We start from the raw sequence: 14,474 nt of genomic DNA on the forward strand, positions 1-14,474 counted from the left end.
AAGTACAAATCCCACAATACAAAACAATTCCACTTTTCTTAGTTTACTCTGACGTAAAATTACTTAGTTACCTTTTTCCTCAGCATAGAGCTGAAAGTATGGTGTTGTAGGTCGATTTGACACCTGTTCTGCGTTGTCGATCAGGCAATGCTTTACAGTTTCATATCCAGTCACCACAATCACTGGCATGTGTCCAACCCAAATAGTCATGATGTTCCCATAAATCTCTGACAACTGTGTATAAAAGGAAAGAAATATATTTCAAATTAAATTTCCCAACATAATTATAAAAGCTAACAGTTACCTGCTCATATATGAACTGTTCTAATTGATAGTAAAAACCACCAAAACATTTACATTTCATACCCTAGACAACATATGGCAAATAGCAACCATGTATGCCTTATCAGTGTACTGAATCCTAGGATCAGCCCAGCCATTTTGGGAAACTTGAACCAAAACAGTGAAATTCCAACGAGGACGACCAAGTGCCATTAAACTTATCAGAGATGAGGTTCATATGCAACCATTTCCTCCATCAACATAAGAAAATTTGGAATTTGCATGCATCCGGCCACATTCAACTAGACTTGCATTGAGCGATGCCACACCCATTTAGTTGGCATATGACTGCATGTACTGTAAGCAAATAAAATTCTTGCAGACATGTGCAAGAATTTAGTCTAGATCTTGTGAAGCACCTGAAGGGTCAATAAACTTATTGAATGTGGTTTTGAGTATTTTGAGGGGTGAAGTTATTAAAATAGTGTCACTCTTAGGTATTTTCCATTGCATAGGGCCCTCAAAATCACTTCAAATGTGGTGTTCCTACAAAAACTAATTTTTGTAAATCATAAAAATTGCTGAGCAATTTTTAACTGCTCTAACTTCCTAACAAAAATGTTTAAAAAATGATGCTTCTATAAAGTAGACATGTGGCAAATGTTATTTATTAAACTATTGTGTGGTATAACTTTCTGGTTTAAGGGCATAAAATTTAAACTTTAAAAATTGCATTTTATACATTTTGCCCCAAAATTCTGATATTTTCACAAATAATCACAAACAAAATTGGCATAAATTTACCACTAACATAAAATACAATGCGTCTTGAAATAAACAGTCACTGGGATACGTTGAAGTGTTCCAGATTTATTACCACATAAAGTGACACCGGTCAGAATTGTAAAATTTGCCTCAGTCAAGGTGGTGAAAATAGGCTGGGTCATTGGCGTACCCACCGAGGGGCAGATGCACCTTTTAGAAGCAGGGGCGCGCACCTATCATGATGAGGCCACCGACCCCCACCTGTCTGAGTAGGTAACGGTAGCCTCAGGCAGCACCGGCGGTAAGCAGAGGGCAGGGCGGCATGATGCATCAGCGGAGCGGAGGGCACTTGCAGCCGCTAGTAGGAGCTTTAATCTCAACCTCAGAGTCTGCCGGTCGCTCTGCACTGCAGATCAGCACAGCAGGGACTGGAGCCAGTGATGACATCATCACTGAGTGCCCCGAGTCCTGCAGTGCAGCGTTGGCACACAAGCTGGGGAGACTGCTGAAGCTGCTAGGAGGAGAGAAGACGAAGTAAAAAAAAAAAAAAAAAAAAAAAAAAAAAAAAAAATGTAAATACTTGTTAAATCAGACAGTGACCTGATGGGAGATAATGTGGGGGGCTGTATGGGAGCCCTATGGGGGGCTGTATATGAGATGGACCCCCATATCATATACAGCCCCATAGGGCTCCCATATCATATACATCCCCCCATAGGGCTCCCATATCATATACAGCCCCCCATAGGGCTCCAATTATGGGAGCCCTTTGGGGGGGGGCTGTATATGATATGGGAGCCCTATGGGGGTTGTATATGTGTTTGGGGGGGCACCGTTTTGAAGTTCACCTCAGGCAGCAGTGTGGCTAAGTTCACCCCTGTCTAAGAAAAAAAAAAAAAAAAAAATATTTATAAAATATTTATTATATATTTTCTTACTGCGCTTTATACTTACCTCGCAGCACTCCCTCAGTGACCACCAGTGTCTTCTAATCCCCTGCCGGGCAGCTGAGAGCGCGGGCTCTAGGACCCAGAAGCACCATGTGACCGGTGACGTCGCCCAGTCATATGTCGCCCAGTGCTGTTAAAGGTCCTGTGCCAGGTCCTACGGTGCCTAGATGAGGAGCGATCACCGTGGGAACCCGGCGAGGTGAGTGAAAAAGAAAGAAAGCGCAGAAAGAATTGACATGGTCATTCTTTTTGAGGACACACTTTGCAGTGCAATGCGCATCTGCAAAAAGAAGGACCATGTGAACGCATTTCAGCAAAAGCCATTGATTTTGCTGGGATGAATTACGGAGCTGCGTTTCACTGCATTTACGCAGCGCTAAATAGCGTTGCATAAATGCATAAATATACAGCATGTGAGCGCACCTGTTTCTTTTACACCATATTCCAAATTATTAGGCAGATTACATTTTTCTCGGATTTTCCTAAATGGTCGGGGAAAAGGAGTCAGTCTTGTCAAAGTCATCACCTGTTCGAGTATATGGAGCGCCCCCAGACACAGGGCCACGCGTTTCGATACCGGGCCTCTCTGGTTCGGTGCTGAGGCTGTCACGGTGGCTAGACCCGGTCCGCGACCCTGCTAAGGGGCATCCAATAAAGGTGGTACAGTCTGTCAGGGGTTCGTGACGCCACCTGTGGTGTTTGCTCAGGGTGACTGACGCTGCTATGGGGTCCGCTGGGGTGATGGAATGGCAGCTGGATGGTATAACTTCCCACAGGTGAAGTATGTCCCCAGAGCTTCCCAGTAAGGTGTAGGTGGATGGTGATGGTGTAAAGCGCAGTCAATAATGAGGACAGGGTTGCAGTCTCTTTACTGAAGGCTTCAGGATCCTCAATCCAGAGTACGTTTAACAGGGCTCTCTGAGACCGGCCGGTCCGGTGGGCACATCCAGAGTTTCCTTCGCAGATGGAAATAGTTGCCTACCACTAGCGCCTGTGTGTTGTAGTCCTACCCTGCTGAGCATTTGGAATAGTCCTCACAACTGCTGTTCTCGTTCGTTCTCTACAGCTCTCTCGTTCTTTGGTTCCAGATGTTACTAGTTTCTTACGTCCCCCAGGTATGTTATGGCTAGGACGCCACCCGTATGACGGGAAGGCTCAAAGCTCTTCTGGGACCCTAGAGACGCCCCTCTCCACGCGTTGCCCCCTATGTCTTTGTAGGTGTAGTAAGGTAGACAGCCAACCTATAATTAACTGTCCGGCTGAGTTTGAAGTAAGGCCTGAAGTCAGTTGCTCCTGCGGTGTTCCGGCCACCGACTACGCGCCTCAGTAAGATGTTGCCTCTGTCTCTCGGCACGACTCCTATTGGCTCTCCTTTGTGCTTGATCTCGTTTACACTGTTCCACAATATCCTTCCCTTCGTGTCTTTCTTAGGATACCGCCGCAGGGTGTGCAGGTGCGGTTCCATTACGTTCTGTTCTGTTCGCTAGGCACCTGCCAGGTTCCCACGCCTGACAGGGACCCCCCCCCCTGTGCCTTCTCCCTGCAACACCCCCTGCCACGGGATGTTGCCTGGTTCCAACCCAGTCAGCTTCTGACTAACTTCCTCCCCAACCCATAGTTTTACCAATGTGAGGAGTGGCCCAATAAATAAAGCCTTTTCTCCCCCTAGTGGCCGGAGTGTGAAGTGTAATGTGTTCTGGTGATACCTGGTCAGGAGAACTCCTTAGTGCCATCAGACGTACCGCAACTCCCCTTAGCGGCAGAGTACCATACTGTTCTGCCCTTTCTAGCGAAGGACAGTTTCGTATCTAGCTTTAAAAAGGTTTAATGCCATAGTTTTGGTTTTGCTGTGTTATAGCACCACCCAGTGGTGGTTAAATTTATTACCTGTGTTTTTCAGTAACTATTAGAGTGTTGCATTCTGGGATTCACCAAGGTATCATGGGAAGGGGAAACTCCATTTTCTCTCTGTGTATTTCCCTGGACACACGTGTTAATCTGCTGTGTTGAACTACCTCACTTACTTGCCATTCCGGTTAAGATTATCCGGTAAGACCATTATCCCTGTTCTTGCTATGTAATGTTGTACAGAGTGTGATTAACTGTATAGCAGCTAGTACACAGGAAATGTGATTTTTGGTTACCTGCTGTATGTAGTTATTATAGAAGTTGCATCATACTGTATGCTTTCCCTGTTAGTTGCAGTCATGTTATTATTTGCCCAATACTTATACAAATCATTTGTATTCTTATAGTTTTACCGCGCTCATGTTTACCAATAAACAAGTTAGACTACAGAGAACAGTCTGCTTATTTGGGAGACAGAAGTGGTTTATGCCGTATGTCGGATCACACACACCGTATCAATGTGTATGAAGACAGAACAGTAAAACGGATTCTTGACGCCAGCGGAGGCCAGTAAAACGCAGGCTAGATACCAGCAAGCAGTAAAACAGAAGCTAAATACCAGCGGAGGCTAGCAAAACCAGGCTAGACGCCAGCAATAACAAGACCACTTACACAGCCGCTTGTACCTCACCGCACAGCCTGCAGATACCGCAGCGGCCGCCATATTGCCCGCCAAGCGCTACACGTCTCAGTCTACGCTGAAGTCATTCCTACCCGCTCTGAGACGTCCTACAGCCTGCAAACAGACACACGATGTCTGCAAGTCGAGCATCCTCAGTCAGGACGAGGTCTCAAACAAGCCGCTCTAGCAAGTCTTCCTCGAAAAAGGTCTGTCACCCTCGCCCGAGCAGAAGCTGAGGTGGCGAAGGTAAGATCCTCCTTCGCTGCACAAGAGATGCAGTTAAAGTTAAGACAAGCATAGCAAGAAGCAGAAAGAGCTCGCCTGCAAGCCGATAGAGACGCAGATACAGCACGCCTGCGAGCGACCTTAGAAAGGCTTTCCGCCGAAAAAGAAGCAGCAGCCGCAATAGCCAAAGCTGAGTTCTTAGAAGCCGTGGAGTTTCCCGAATCTGAGCGTGACAACGACGTACGTGGACCAGACCTTGATCCGTCAGGACCCTGCTCAACGCGTCTCAGAATATGTCCACCAACATCCCGGAATTGAAGACAACTCTGATCCGTTACACCAACCAGCCTATACAGATTACCAGAGATCCTTCCCCCAAACACCGTACTGGAAGCAGGAAGGTATACTGCGAAACGACGTCGACCACCACTATCGTCTTACAGAACAGAAGGTACGGCCTCCTCCCAGACTGACAGGGACACCCTTCGCTTCAGAACGGTTTTATACAGACTTTCCTAAGCCAGAAGCTCCTACCAGGTATGAGGATGCACCACACACCGCATGGCAACAGCACACCAGCTCATGTTGGCACTGACTCAGCCACTATGAACTTTGCAAGGTTCTTTACCCGCCGCGAGCTGGTCACCAAGGGACTTGTAAAGTTCACTGATCAAGCTGAAAGCTACAGAGCATGGCGAGCCTCCTTCCAGAATGCCATCAGAGACTTGCATCTTTCCAGTAGTGAAGAGTTAGATCTACTGGTTAAGTGGCTTGGGAACGAGTCAGCTGAACACGCCAAAAGAATCAGGAACATTAACATAAAGTACCCACACACAGGACTTCGCATGGTGTGCGAGAGACTCGAAGAATGTTATGGGTCAATAGAAGCTATAGAAAATGCTTTGTATAAAAGAATTGATGATTTCCCCAAGATAGCAAATAAGGGTTATCAAAAGCTCAGGGAACTGAGCGACTTGTTAATGGAGGTACATGCTGCTCAGGCAGAAGGTGACCTACCAGGGTTGGCATTCCTGGACACTGCCAGAGGTGTCAACCCGATTGTCCAAAAGCTCCCTTACAATTTACAAGAAAAGTGGGTCAGTCACGGGTCCCGTTACAAACAGGCTCATAAGGTGCCATTTCCTCCTTTCAGGGTGTTTGTAGACTTTGTTGCTCAGCAGGCTAAAGTTAGAAATGACCCCAGTTTCGATTTCACTATGTCATGTACCACTGCCTCCGGTGTAAAACACCAGTGGCAGTACACAAAACTAATGTTACCTCCACAGGTTTTCCATACAGGGCAAGTAAGTCCTCTCCAGAGGAGGACAAACCTCAGGATCCCAGCAAACACTGCCCCCTACACAAGAAACCTCATCCTCTACTAAAATGTAGAGCCTTCAGGGAGAAGCCTCTAGAAGACCGTAAGAGCTTCCTAAGGGAAAACAAGATATGCTTCAGATGCTGCGCGACTACCTCACTCTTCGCCAAGAACTGTGAAACCAGTGTGAAATGCGCAGAATGCAGTAGTGTGGAGCACAACACGGCTTTACACCCTGGACCACCCTCAGGGGTATTGTCACGAGTAGAAGAGTCTGCCGAAAAACAGACGGACACCGACATTGACACCCCAGTGGTCACTTCTCAGTGTACAGAGATCTGCAAGGAATTTGTAGCAGGGAGATCCTGCTCGAAGATCTGTCTTGTCAGAGTATTCCCAGTGAGCCAACGGGATAAGGCAATCAAGGTATATGCAATATTGGACGATCAGAGCAACAGGTCTCTAGCTAAGTCCTTTTTCTTCAACACCTTCAACATTGCTGGTCCCGGCTCTCCGTACTCCTTGAAGACATGTGCAGGTACTGTCGAGACGGCGGGGAGAAAGGCGACCGGATTCAAAGTAGAGTCTATAGACGGTCAAACCTGCTTATCCTTGCCATCGATACTGGAGTGCAATCAAATTCCCGACAACAGGTCAGAGATACCTACACCAGAGGTAGCAGGTCATCATACCCACTTGAAATGTATAGCTCACCTGATACCGGAGCTTGACCAAGGAGCTCCTATCGTCTTACTCCTCGGAAGAGACATTTTACAGGTCCACAAGGCTAGAGGACAGATCAACGGCCCACAAAACGCCCCATATGCTCAGAGACTTGACCTAGGATGGGTCATTGTGGGAGACGTCTGTTTGGCTGGAGCACACAGGCCGACATCAGTCAACAGCATGCTCACCAATACCCTCGAGAATGGACGCCTGTCTCTCTTCCAGCCATGCGAGAGCAGTTTCCTGATTAAAGAATTGCCACACAACACCCCTCCATCTTGGCCGTTAGCTGATCCTTCCTGTGAAGACCATGCATGCGACGGTGAGCAAGATCATATAGGGTGCACAGTTTTCCACAGGACAAGAGAAGACAACCAGGTAGCAACGTCCATAGAGGACAGACTGTTCTTGGACATCATGGAGCGAGAGATAGTAAGAGATGAATCAAAGAGTTGGGTCGCACCTTTACCATTCAAACCACAGAGGCAACGCTTACCCAACAACAGAGAACTTGTGTACAGTCGATTTGTCTCCCTTACACGCAAACTGCAGAAGTCACCAGAGACAAAAGAACACTTCTTTACCTTCATGGAGAGAATATTCCAGAGTGGCCACGCGGAAATTGCACCTGTACTTCAAGATTCCGAGGAATGTTGGTACTTACCTATTTCGGCGTGTATCATCCGAAGAAACCTGGTCAGATAAGAGTGGTATTTGACTCAAGTGCCAGATACGAAGGTGTTTCTTTAAACGACGTCTTTCTATCTTGTCCAGACCTCAACAACAGACTTCTGGGAGTACTCCTTCGTTTCCGCAAAGATGCAGTAGCATTTACGGCCGACATACAACAGATGTTTCACTGCTTCCTTGTTAAAGAAGAACACAGAAACTACTTGAGGTTTTTCTGGTACCGCGATAATGACCCCTACAAGGACATCGTGGAATATCGTATGAAGGTACACATCTTCGGGAACAGCCCTTCCCCTGCTGTCGCTATCTATGGGCTTAGACATTCAGCCAGGGAGGGTGAAGCAAAGTATGGATCGGATGTAAGATCTTTTGTGGAAAAGGATTTCTACGTAGATGACTGCCTGAAATCCACACCCACAGATGAGTCGGCAGTCAGTCTCCTGAAAAGGGCACAAGAAATGCTCGCTTCATCCAATTTGAGGCTGCACAAAATTGCTTCCAACAGCCAAAAACTAATGGCAGCCTTTCCCTCTCAAGATTACTCAACCGATTTAAAAGACTTGGATTTAAGCACGGACTCCCTCCCTATGCAGCGGAGCCTGGGTTTACTTTGGGATTTGAAAAAGGATGCATTCACCTTCCAGATCAGCGAAGAAGAGAAACCTTTCATGCGTAGAGGCGTCCTGTCCGTTGTGAACAGCTTGTACGATCCTCTGGGATTTGTAACTCCTGTAACTATCCAAGGTAAAATGATGTTGAGAGACTTCACCCAAGAGACGTCCGATTGGGATGATCCGCTTCCCAGTGAGAAAAGAGACTTGTGGGTAAGATGGAAGAACTCGTTAGAAGCCCTGTCAAGTCTCTACGTTGCACGACCATATGCTTCTGTGCCATCAACAGAAATCAAGATGCAAAGGCTTTGTATCTTCTGCGATGCCTCAACCAAAGCAATTGCAGCAGTGGCGTATTTGAAAACTATTGACATCAACGAACAATGCCACGTGAGGCTTGTTATGAGCCGGACAAAACTGGCCCCGCTCCGTGAACACACAGTACCCAGACTGGAACTCTGTGCAGCTGTGTTAGCAGTAGAGTTAGCTGAGCTTATCTCAACAGAAATGGACCTGGAGGTCAAAGAAATCGAGTTCTACACTGACAGCAAGGTAGTGTTGGGGTACATTTGCAATGAAACTCGTCGTTTCTATGTCTACGTCAGCAATCGGGTGCTAAGGATCAGGAGATCCACCGACCCTAAACAGTGGCATTATGTGTCCACAAACCACAACCCTGCGGACCACGCAACCAGATCCATTGAAGCAAGACACCTTAAAGACACAACCTGGTTTACTGGCCCAACATTCTTATACCGTTCGACGCCATACACGGACGAGTCAAACATCTTTGAGCTGGTAGATCCGGAGGCAGATGAAGAAATCCGCCCTCAGGTATCCGTCCTACATACGGTGACTAAAGACAATCACCTCAAATCCCACCGTTTCAATAGGTTCTCAACTTGGAACTCGCTTGTTCGTGCCCTCGCTTGTTTAATTCATGCGGCTCGATCCTACAAGTCAACGTCACCCGCCATCCAGGAACCTTGCAAAGGTTGGCACCACTGCAAGCTTGCCTTTACCGTTCCAAACATGGAAAATGCCAAGAACGTTATAATTCGTACCATACAACGTGAATGTTACGCCAAAGAAATAGATAACCTCAATAAAAACCAACCTGTCTCTAGAGACAGTGTCTTGAAGCTTGATCCAATCATCGACCAAGATGGGCTGTTAAGAATTGGAGGTCGTCTTCAAGAAGCTGAAGTGGAATTTGGGGAGAAACACCCTATAATAATTCCTGGACATCATCATGTCACGACCCTGCTTGTGCAACACCACCACGTCTTGGTGAAACATCAGGGCCGACTGTTTACCGAAGGAAATCTATGAACTGCTGGACTATGGATAGTTGGAGCAAAGCGGTGCGTGAGTAAACTCATTTACAACTGCGTGATTTGTCGCAAACTCCGTGGCAGGACTCAAAAGCCAAAGATGGCCAATCTCCCACCAGACAGACTTCGTACAGAACCTCCTTTTACCAACATCGGACTGGACGTATTCGGGCCATGGCCTGTGGTTGCACGGCACACTAGAAGAGTCCAAGCCAACGCCAAACGCTGGGCGGTTATGTTCACCTGTATGTCCATCAGAGCAGTCCACATCGAAGTAATTGAGTCCATGGACACTTCAGGGTTTATAAATGCACTCCGACGTTTCATCGCCATCAGAGGGCCCGTGAAGCACATACGCTCCGATAGAGGTACCAACTTTGTAGGAGCAGTGAAAGAACTTCAAATTCCTTCCAACCTAGACACCACCAGTGTGGAAAGATACTTGAATGAGCAGGGATGCACCTGGACTTTCAATCTTCCACACTCTTCTCACATGGGAGGTGCTTGGGAGAGGATGATAGGAATGGCACGCAGAATCCTTGACTCCATCTTCTTGCAAGCAGGTAGCGCAAGACTCACACATGAAAGTTTAACCACATTCCTGGCAGAAGTTTCGGCCATCATTAATGCTAGACCATTGACTTCACTTTCTAGTGACTGAGGATCTGACCATTCTCACTCCTGCCATGTTACTTACTCAGAAAGCCAGCGTTCTCAGCGCTCCACCTGGAGAATTTAGCAACAAGGACCTCTACAGACGACAATGGAGACAAGTCCAAAGTCTCTCCAATACCTTCTGGGACAGATGGAGGAAGCAGTACCTCTCTACCTTACAACTCAGGAAGAAGTGGCAGACCGACAAACCAAACATCAAAACCGGTGATGTCGTTCTCATGAAAGACAGCCAGTCTCACCGTAATGAGTGGCCACTAGGCCTCATCACTAAAATATTCCCAAGCAAAGATGGGAAAGTGCGTAAGGTTGAGGTCAAAGTAGGCAAGTCCGGGGAGAGTAAGCTATTCCTCAGACCAGTTGCGGAACTTGTCTTACTGTTTTCACCAAAAGAACCTGTGGGTGGCATCAGTTGATGCCAAGCGGGGAGTGTTCTGCCCTTTCTAGCGAAGGACAGTTTCGTATCTAGCTTTAAAAAGGTTTAATGCCATAGTTTTGGTTTTGCTGTGTTATAGCACCACCCAGTGGTGGTTAAATTTATTACCTGTGTTTTTCAGTAACTATTAGAGTGTTGCATTCTGGGATTCACCAAGGTATCATGGGAAGGGGAAACTCCATTTTCTCTCTGTGTATTTCCCTGGACACACGTGTTAATCTGCTGTGTTGAACTACCTCACTTACTTGCCATTCCGGTTAAGATTATCCGGTAAGACCATTATCCCTGTTCTTGCTATGTAATGTTGTACAGAGTGTGATTAACTGTATAGCAGCTAGTACACAGGAAATGTGATTTTTGGTTACCTGCTGTATGTAGTTATTATAGAAGTTGCATCATACTGTATGCTTTCCCTGTTAGTTGCAGTCATGTTATTATTTGCCCAATACTTATACAAATCATTTGTATTCTTATAGTTTTACCGCGCTCATGTTTACCAATAAACAAGTTAGACTACAGAGAACAGTCTGCTTATTTGGGAGACAGAAGTGGTTTATGCCGTATGTCGGATCACACACCGTATCAACGTGTATGAAGACAGAACACATACTGCAACGACCAGGTCTCTGGGGCGCTGTATATACATCGAATTTTACTGAAGAAACCTCCCAATGATAATAGTATAATATCCAAAGTGAATAAAAACTCAAAATGCACTGTTCCAAATTATTAGGCACAGTAATCATTTGATATGTTTTAAAGAACTGAAAATGCTCATTTGTGGAATTTGCAGCATTAGGAGGTCACATTCACTGAACAAAAAAGCTATTTAACTCCAAAACCTCCTAACAGGCCAAGTTACATGTTAACATAGGAACCCTTCTTTGATATCACCTTCACAATTCTTGCATCCATTGAACTTGTGAGTTTTGGGAGTTTCTGCTTGTATTTCTTAGCATGAAGTCAGAATAGCTTCCCAGAGCTGCTGTTTTGACGTGAACTGCCTCCCAACCTCAAATGTTTTGCTTGATGATACTCCAAAAGGTTCTCTATAGGGTTGAGGTCAGGGGAAGATGGCAGCCATACCATGAATTTATCTCCTTTTATGCCCATAGCAGCCAATGACTCAGAGGTATTCTTTGCAGCATGAGATGGTGCATTGTCAGCATGAAGATGATTTTGCTCCTGAAGGCACATTTCTGCTTTTTATACCATGGAAGAAAGTTGTCAGTCAGAAACTCTATATACTTTGCAGAGGTCCTTTTCACACCTTCAGGAACCTTAACCCCTTCACGACCTTGCCCTTTTCCTTTTTTGCGTTCTCATTTTTCGCTCCCCTCCTTCCCAGAGCCATAACTTTTTTATTTTTCAGTCAATATGGCCATGTGAGGGCTTGTTTTTTTGCGGGACAAGTTGCACTTTTCAACAACCTCATTGGTTTTACCATGTTGTGTACTAGAAAATGGGAAAAAAATTCCAAGTGCAGTGAAATTGCAAAAAAAGTGCAATCCCACACTTGTTTTTGGTTTGGCTTTTGCTAGGTTCACTAAATGCTAAAACTGACCTGACATTTTTATTCTCCAGGCCATTACGAGTTCATAGACACCAACCATGTCTAGGTTACGTTTTATCTAAGTGGTAAAAAAAAAAAATTCCAAACTTTCCTTAAAAACAAAAAAATTAAAACTGCGCAATTTTCCAATACCCGTAGCGTCACCATTTTTTGTGATCTATGGTCAGGTGAGGGCTTATTTTTTGAGTGCCGAGCTGGCGTTTTTAATGATACCATTTTGGTGCAGATACGTTCTTTTGATCGCCCGTTATTACATTTCAATGCAACATCGCGGCAACCAAAAAACCATAATTCTGGCGTTTCAAATTTTTCTCGCTAGGATGTTTAGCGTTCAGGTTAATCTTTTTTTATTGATAAATCTGGCGATTCTGAATGCGGCGATACCAAATATGTGTAGGTTTGATTTTTTTTATTGTTTTATTTTGAATGGGGCGAAAGGGGGGGGGTGATTTAAACTTTTATATATTTTTTTTTTCATATTTTTTAAAACAATTTTTTAAACTTTTGCCATGCTTCAATAGAAGCTGGCACAACTCGATAGGCTCAGCTACATAGCAGCGATTATCAGATCGCTGCTATGTAGCTGAATTGCAGACTTGATATGAGCGCCAACCACAGGGTGGCACTCACAGCAGGTCAGCATCAGTAACCATAGAGGTCCCAAGGACCTCTATGGTTACTATCTTGACGCATCGCTGACCCCGATCATGTGACAGGGTCGGCGATGGGCTCATCTCCGGTGGCACGCCCGGAAGCGCCGGTTAAATGCCGCTGTCAGCGTTTGACAGCAGCATTTAACGAGTTAGTAGCGGCAGGTGAATCGCGATTTCACCCGCCGCTATTGCGGGCACATGTCAGCTGTTCAAAACAGCTGACATGTCCCAGCTTTGAGGTGGGCTCAGTGTCGGAGCCCACATCAAAGCAGGGGATCCGACCTCCGCAGTAATAGTACGGCAGAGGTTGGTAAGAGGTTAAAGAGCCCTGCCAGCTGTTTCCCCATGATTCTGGCCCAAAACCTGACTCCTCCACACTCTATTTGGAGAGAGGGGATGTCAGCCTTTGGCTCTGTGAAGACTCCGTTTGTGTGACCTTTTCTCACTTTGTTATTGTAAGTGTTGTCATGTTTTTATATTTTTGTAATTAATAAATAGATGGTTTTTATAGTTTAAATTACTTATGATCCAGTCTCTTCATTTTTTCTCTATTTATGCTCCTCCACATCCTTGCTGACATTGCAGCCTTGTTGGGACATGGTGGCCAGCCACCAACCATCCACTACTCTATCCATCTGGACCATCCAGGGTTGCTCGACACTCATCAGTAAACAAGACTGTTTGAAAATCGTCATGTATGTCTGGGCCCACTGCTACCGTTTCTGCTTGTGAACACTGTTTAGGGGTGGCCGAATAGTAGGTTTATGCACCACAGCAAGCCTTTGAAGGATCCTACACCTTGAGGTTCGAGGGACTCCAGAGGCACCAGCAGCTTCAAATAACTGTTTGCTGCTTTTGTAACGGTATTTTGGCAACTGCTCTCTTAATCCAATTAATTTGTCTGGCAGAAACCTTCCTCATTATGCCTTTATCTGCATCAACTCTCTGTGCTCTGTTTCAGTCACAAATCTCTTCACAGTATGATGATCACGCTTAAGTTTTCGTGAAATATCTAATGTTTTCATACCTTGTCCAGGGCATTGCACTATTTAACGCTTTTCAGTAGCAGAGAGATCCTTTTTGATTCCCATATTGCTTTAAACGTGTGGCCTAACAATAATATGGAACATCATTTTTAAGTAGTTTTCCTTTAATTAGAATCAACTGGAAAATTAATCACATGTGCTTAAGATTGATTTCAGTGATCCATTGAGCCCTGAGACAATACCATTCACGAGTTTATTTGAAAAACAAACAATTAAACCTTTATGACAATTAAATCCAAATTTTCATAATAATTTGGAATACAGTGTAAACTAATCATTCAAATTTATTCGAGTTATAATTTATTAGTTTACCTTCTTATTCACATTTAGAAGACATCGAGGCTACCTAAATGGATATAAGAAACTGGTTCCAAAAAGGTAAGTAATTTCTGTAGAAAATGAAATTGAGAGGAAGCAACCCAGCCTAGAGACATTTAACCATAAATCCCATGTTTTCCAATAGATCTATAATAGTGATGAGCGAGTGTAATCTTTACTATTCGCTATTCACAAGAATAGTACGGTATTCGAGATACTCGTTGAGTAACGCTGGTGCTCGTGAGTGATTTGTCGATCATTATCGATCTTATGCAAATTGAAAGCTCCCTTCACTACATAAAGTGAGCTGGCACCTCAGTGAGGGCAGATTGATCCACCCTGTCC

At 45.2% G+C, this 14,474-nt stretch overlaps 1 protein-coding gene across 3 annotated transcripts in view; it reads right to left on the bottom strand.

Moving 5' to 3' along the window:
• The window catches only part of LOC138638022 (cytochrome P450 2J2-like), a 310,015-nt gene that overhangs the window by 183,351 nt on the left and 112,190 nt on the right, over positions 1–14,474 (bottom strand). For all 3 annotated transcript variants that reach the window (XM_069726989.1, XM_069726990.1, XM_069726988.1), the window contains one exon: positions 72–234. In XM_069726989.1, coding sequence (XP_069583090.1) covers positions 72–234 — 163 coding nt within the window. The remainder of the gene's footprint in view (positions 1–71; positions 235–14,474) is intronic.

The sequence above is a fragment of the Ranitomeya imitator genome, chromosome 5, assembly GCF_032444005.1.
Source record: "Ranitomeya imitator isolate aRanImi1 chromosome 5, aRanImi1.pri, whole genome shotgun sequence".
Classification (NCBI taxonomy): domain Eukaryota; kingdom Metazoa; phylum Chordata; class Amphibia; order Anura; family Dendrobatidae; genus Ranitomeya; species Ranitomeya imitator.